The sequence below is a fragment of the Homarus americanus genome, unplaced genomic scaffold, assembly GCF_018991925.1.
Source record: "Homarus americanus isolate GMGI-L3 unplaced genomic scaffold, GMGI_Hamer_2.0 scaffold30108, whole genome shotgun sequence".
Classification (NCBI taxonomy): Eukaryota; Metazoa; Arthropoda; class Malacostraca; order Decapoda; family Nephropidae; genus Homarus; species Homarus americanus.
The window spans coordinates 12,319,905-12,326,816 of NW_024748109.1; the positions used below are offsets into that span (position 1 = coordinate 12,319,905).

The 6,912-nt window shown below is 41.5% G+C and overlaps 2 protein-coding genes across 2 annotated transcripts; one reads left to right on the plus strand and one right to left on the minus strand.

The window, feature by feature from the left end:
• On the plus strand, positions 1-378 carry LOC121880167 (histone H2A, sperm-like). Its single transcript, XM_042387283.1, has one exon. It carries the CDS (start codon positions 1-3, stop codon positions 376-378), a length of 378 nt encoding a protein of 125 aa, XP_042243217.1.
• A 5,760-nt stretch (positions 379-6,138) lies between these two features.
• LOC121880134 (histone H2A, sperm-like) lies at positions 6,139-6,516 on the minus strand. Its single transcript, XM_042387195.1, has one exon. The coding sequence runs from the start codon at positions 6,514-6,516 to the stop codon at positions 6,139-6,141; it is 378 nt and encodes a 125-aa protein (XP_042243129.1).
• Positions 6,517-6,912: the final 396 nt, after the last annotated feature.

A 6,912-nucleotide genomic window follows, 5' to 3' on the forward strand; every position in this document is an offset into this window, starting at 1 on the left:
ATGTCTGGCCGCGGACAAGTAAACCGGAATAGGCCTCGCAAGACTGCCTCTCATCGTGCGGGCCTGCAGTTTCCTGTGGGTAGGATTCATCGTTACCTCAAGGCTAGCCTGTTCAAACAGCGTCTTAGTTTCCAATCGTCTGTGTACCTGGCAGCAGTACTCGAGTACCTCTGTGCCGAAATCCTTGAACTTTCGGGCAACTTGGTATTAGAAAGCAAGAAGGTTCGCATCACCCCGCGTCACATCTTGCTAGCTGTCCGCCACGACACTGAGCTTAGCCAAATGCTGGAAGATGTGACCATACCTGAGGGGGGAGTTGTGCCTCACATCCAACCCGTTCTTCTGCCCAAGAAACAATCCGCCTTCAAAGAGAAATAATTGGATGGCCACAGCAAAGTACTGCACTGTCGTCTTCCTCTGTGAAGTAAAAATGAAAAACCAGAAAAAAAATAACATTACAAAAATAAAGACAAAATTCGAAAACTAAAACTTAAAAAAAAAGCCCCAAATGGGGCGCACACATATAAAGAGAAAAGATAGATAAATAAAATAAATTATCTATTGATGTTTCAGGTATACGTATTATTGTTCCTACGAGACATTATTTTGTTTCTTTATATTATTGGAACCAATATAATATTCATCAATAAATCAAACATCTATAAAAACAGTAAAGAGTAATATTGTTAAATTATATAAACCAATACAATTTAACTTTGAATTTGGTACTTTCAAGTATTCGGTATTTTAGGTTGGAGTTGGACATTGCGAAGTAAAGTTTAATATATATGACTGACAGTGCAACAGATATTGATATTTTTTTCTTGCATACTTAAACGTGATTGGTGGATTTCAGTTCAAAATTTTACTGTTTTCACAATACAGTATTCAACCAATCAAATTATTGCTTTGTCTGTTCCGACCGTTAATATTTTGTTGCAATGCCCAGGCACCCATGTCAGCACTATATTCTTGGCACACGCATGTAGTTTATTAATAATGTTGTCCTCTACCTCATTGCTGGGTCTTAAGGTAATGGCGCTAAATCCAACCTTTAATCTTAACTCTCCTTCCTTGCCACCTAACCAGAAGTCCTAAGGAATCGATCAAAACAAATCTAACCAACTCCCTTAACCCACGACATAAAAATTTGTTACAATGGTGTCAAATACTCTGAGACTCTACTGCAACCTATTGCTTTCTAAACGCAGTTTCAGGTCTTCCCCCAAAACGCAACGTAAATAACCTAGTATTGAAATTAAATGATGCTCCTATTAAAATTCCGACCTCAATAAAATTTATCGGTATTCATTGTGACCGGAAATTAACGTGAAAAACAAACAAACACATTAACTAGCTTGAAAGTACATGCCTAAAAATCACAATCATCCTGAAAGTTTTCTCAGGCACTACATGGGGAGCTGATAGGAAATCTTTATTAATGGTGTATAAGACCTTGATCAGATCGAAACTCGACTATGGATGTCAGCTGTAAGCATCGGCATGCGACACCACACTCGCAAAGCTGACAAGAATAAAGAACCGATGCCTTCATTTATGTCTGAGTGCCTACAGGTGTACACGTATAGAAAGACTGGAGGTAGAGGCTCACGTCCCCCCACTACACTTCAGGAGGGATATGTTGACGTTAAGATACGGGCTGACTGTGACTAGGAGCCACCGGAGGAGTCAGCACTCTCTAACCCTCTCTCACCATGAACGGTTACGAGTTTGATAACGTGGCGCGGATACGTCCGGATACGCCGACCTGCCCCAAGAAATTAAACCTCCTAGTTCTCAAGAAGTTCTTTGAAACTAATGAGATCATGAGGGTCACCAAGGTGGAACGACTGAAGCTCCATGGTGACATCAAGATCACCTTCGACGAGATCCCAGACATCAACGGCATTCCATTTAAAATGATTGCCTACAGATGGGACAACCTGAAGCTGGGAGTAATCTCCCACGCCGAAATTGCGGCGTATGTATCTTTAAATAATTTAGTTAAATATCGTTCACGTCAGAAACGGTCATTATGAATAAACTCATTTAGAAAAACATCATTACTCAGGACGAAATCGGATGGGTTTGCAACAGCCAATCAGCTGTAACTCTTGAGGAGGGGGCGGGGCATCTTTTCTCAGCTGGGGAAAAAACGCGTTTTTTTTCTAGGCTTAATCATATATTATAGTGGATAAACGGAACAAGTGGCAGAGGAGAGTCTTAAATCGTGGTTGTGTCTTTCAATGTTGCTATTTGGTAAACGTGTTATATAAGGGTATGTTTTAATAATGAATTCTCTCTCGCTATCTACCACCCACCGACCATGGCACTGTAAATAAAATGTGTATTTCTTTTTTTTTTATATATATAAACGAACTGTTCTGACGTTAAGGACGTTACTCTACTCCTCCTTGAAGTAAATTTTTCAAGTCTAATTTAGGATTTTCCAAGGGAAAAATGTGAAGTATCGCCCCAGCCGAAAGCTACTTATTCAAGCACTGTGATTGGTCAGTATGGCATCGCGCCAAGCTGACCAATCACAGCCAGTGGAGCAGGAGACTTTGAGGTGACAGGTCCACCGCGTACTGTACCAACCCGGGGAGATACTTTTTTTCATATTTACCGTAATTGATGACTTACGCTCTAACTCAGAATACGCAATGAAGATTTGACTTAGTGAAGCGTATTACTACATAACAACACCAATATCCTTTCAGTCTTTGTTTATCTAGACGAAAGGTTCCCAATTTTAGCAAACTCCCTTCCCGATGGCTGTATCCGTATAGTCTTTTCTTACTTCCACTCTCCTTCATACTAGCTAACAACAGTGCACTCGTGTTGGTCCAGGCCGCAATATCACGAGGAATCACACGAAACATATTTTTACCCAACATTTTTTTTTATTTTACCCAAACAAAAAGGACATCAATTCATACCGTTCAATACTAAGGCGACTTTACTACAAAATTGATATATAATTTTGGTAACTTTTTCACTACAGGTACACCATTTTCTAATTTACGAACACCAAACGACCTTATTCAGCTCAGAGGGAAACCCGTACACAAAAGATTAATATCCACTTAACATTATCTTATCAACTTGAGTAAGACACCAAGATATAATATCCCTTAACTTAATCATAGAAAAAAAAAAACATTGAAGCATTTACCTCATAAAACAAAAAAAGAATGTGACAATATTCATGAGTTACTGAGTTATTAGTCTGAGCTTTCCTTCCCATTAATTTTTTTAAAAGCGCAGCTGCAATATTACAGACCTTTACTTTTACATTTATTCTCTTCATAACTGTATAGGTCCCATTCCTTGGCCGTCCGCCAGACCTTGTGCCAGGGTGCTGGTATCCATTTCGAAGACGTTGATAGATACGTTCCACCGTTGTGTCCGCCATGGGAGAACCCCAACTTCCATGTGGAAACATCGTGGCTTCCAGGAGGGAAGAATGACCTTCATCCTGAGCTCCTGAAGCAACTTTTCTATCAATTTCTAGAAGGATATAGCGCCTATACTCACGTGTACACAGACGGGTCCAGGACAGACGACAACGTTGGGGCCGGAATCTGGAGCAGAGACGGGGGGTGGGGGGGGGTGGAGCTTCCTCCTGCCGCGGCATACAACCATATTCACTGCAGAGTTGTTTGCAATAAATAGAGCCATTAGTATTGCAATAACAAACGATGATTTCAGACTCTATGTCCGCTCTTAAAGCAATTCAAAGTGGTGACACTACCAGCAATGAGGTACAGGACAACATCATTAATAAACTACATGAGTGTGCCAAGAATATAGTGCTGACATGGGTGCCTGGGCATTGCAACATTCGGGGCAATGAACAGGCAGACAAATTAGCAAAAGCGTCTGTGGGTCTCAGGGAGACAACCAATATACCCTGGGAGAGGCAGTCGTGTCTCTCCTTGGAGAAGACCACCAGAGTACCAAGAACAAGAAGAACGTAAGAATAACAAGAAAGAAGAAACAAGACCATCAGACTAGTTGTACCATCGGAGTAATGGCGTAATGGGGCAAGAAAGAAAACCAAGAATAGAAGAAGAAACCTCAAGAAAGATCCAGAAGAAGACGTCAGCTCCTGACGAAATAGCCGAAAAGCGAAGTGGCCAGTAATCTCCAAAACAAGGACAAACCAATGATCGGCTCGTTTGCCGCTTGGGTGAGTGCTTACCAGCCCGACATAGCCTCACATTTCTTTTTTCACAGTTACTTGAAAGGTTTACTGTAATACGGTTAGAAAAATATGTGACAAAATCCCTTATAAAACTGAAACGCTTGGAAAATAGTGACAAAATCCCTTATTAAACTGACACGGTTGAAAAATAATGACAAAAGCCTTTACATGTTATGCATTATAGTTATACATAAACGAGAACAGACCCTCACTTAACACGTAAGCACACCGATAAATATTCACAGCATTTCTAAATTTCTAAAAATTTTCACTTGTCTGTGTTTGAATTTGAATAACTGAACAAAATATTAACGGTCGGAACAGACAAAGCAATAATTTGATTGGTTGAATACTGTATAATGAAAACAATAAAATTTTGACATGAAATCCACCAATCACGTTTAAGTACGCAAGAAAAAAATATAAAAATATCTGTTGCACTGTCAGTCATATATCTTAAACATTACTTCGTTTTCACTTGAGAACTGAACCTCGGCGAGGTAGGTTCTTTCTGCTCCCGAGGTACCACGTGAACCAGACAATGTTCACCTGCAACCAGGCGAAGGTCGTTAGACTGTATCCAGTCAAGCGCCCTTCGCGCAAGCAACTGAACCTCCTTGTCCTGAGGAAGTTTTTTGACTCCTCAGGAATCACGGGGGTGACAGGGGTCGTCCGCAAAGACTGCGGTGGCCTTATCGTCACCTTCGCGGAATGGGGAGAGGCCCAGCAAATAGCCAACGTAACAGAAATTAACGGGATCCAGATACTAGTGGAAGCCCGCACAGAGGACCACTTGGTGTTGGGAGTCATCTCCCACACCGAGATTGAACATCTTGAAAAAGAAGAACTGGCCGAGCAGATCGGAGACCAGCTCTCAATAGTACGGAAGCTGACCAGTGCAAGTGCACTGGTTGGCTACCCCAAGAAGCTACCAGGCACCGTATTGCTGGGATGGGAGAAGATCCCAGTAAGACCGTATGAAAGAAGACCAACAAGATGTTACAAATGCCAGAGGTACGGCCACCTGGCAGGGAAGTGTCGTGCTCGGGAGGTCTGTTGCAGTTGCGGGACACCCGGGTACCAGGACACCACCTGTTCGGCGGCCGCCAAGAAATGCGCAGCTTGTGGTGGCCCTCACTCCTCCGACCGGGAGTGTCCCAAGTGGAGGGAGGAGTGTAGGGTGGCTAATCTGCGAAGTAAGAAAAAACTGAGCTACAAGGAGGCTCTCCTTGGAGTGAAAACTGAAGAAAAGAGGAATCAAGACCCGAACAAGACCACAAAAAATAAAAATGAAGACCCCAAGAAGACCACAGAAAAGAAGCCAGAATTAAACAAGACCGAAGAAATTGCTAAATTAACATTAACACCGTTTATAGACGTTTACGAAAATATACCAGAACAAGACCAAGAAGAAGAATGGAAATTGAAAGAAAAAAGAACAACAAAAGGAAGAAGTTCAAAGAAAATGACTGCAAACAAACAGCTTCTTCCGAAATAACCCAACGGCGAAGTGGCCAGTAATCCCCAATACAAGTACTTCGCAATGTCCAACTCCAACCTAAAATACCGAATACTTGAAAGTACCAAATTCAAAGTTAAATTGTATTGGTTTATATAATTTAACAATATTACTCTTTACTGTTTTTATAGATGTTTGATTTATTGATGAATATTATATTGGTTCCAATAATATAAAGAAACAAAATAATGTCTCGTAGGAACAATAATACGTATACCTGAAACATCAATAGATAATTTATTTTATTTATCTATCTTTTCTCTTTATATGTGTGCGCCCCATTTGGGGCTTTTTTTTTAAGTTTTAGTTTTCGAATTTTGTCTTTATTTTTGTAATGTTATTTTTTTTCTGGTTTTTCATTTTTACTTCACAGAGGAAGACGACAGTGCAGTACTTTGCTGTGGCCATCCAATTATTTCTCTTTGAAGGCGGATTGTTTCTTGGGCAGAAGAACGGGTTGGATGTGAGGCACAACTCCCCCCTCAGGTATGGTCACATCTTCCAGCATTTGGCTAAGCTCAGTGTCGTGGCGGACAGCTAGCAAGATGTGACGCGGGGTGATGCGAACCTTCTTGCTTTCTAATACCAAGTTGCCCGAAAGTTCAAGGATTTCGGCACAGAGGTACTCGAGTACTGCTGCCAGGTGCACAGACGATTGGAAACTAAGACGCTGATTGAACAGGCTAGCCTTGAGGTAACGATGAATCCTACCCACAGGAAACTGCAGGCCCGCACGATGAGAGGCAGTCTTGCGAGGCCTATTCCGGTTTACTTGTCCGCGGCCAGACATGACAACTAGGAGTCTAGAGTTTTGGTTCGATCAGATTAGCAATAACGTGATGAATGGTAAAAAAAAAATCAGCGCTCATATTTATAAGCTAGCGAGTGAAAAACACGTCAGCTCTCGTAAACTAACCAATCAGGAATCACCAAGTTTAAACCACGCCCACCAAGTTCTCTCATTCGTTGTCCTTTCTACTCTCTGACTCTTATTCTAATTTTAACTTAAAATTACATCACATCGCGAATGAATGAATGAATAAAAGCTAGTGACAGGAGGAAAGAGGTTCAGGGGAAGGATAAAGGGAGGATTAAAGTGAATTTTAGAAGGAGAGAATAGGTGCAGTGGCTAAACACCGCTTGCGTGAGGGGGTAGGCAATGTGCCCGGATGGTGTAACAATCTCA

What these genes read in the sequence shown, in the direction of transcription:
- LOC121880167 (XM_042387283.1), top strand. Translation starts at nt 1, where the DNA reads ATGTCTGGCCGCGGACAAGTAAACCGGAATAGGCCTCGCAAGACTGCC.
- LOC121880134 (XM_042387195.1), bottom strand. Translation starts at nt 6,516, where the DNA reads ATGTCTGGCCGCGGACAAGTAAACCGGAATAGGCCTCGCAAGACTGCC.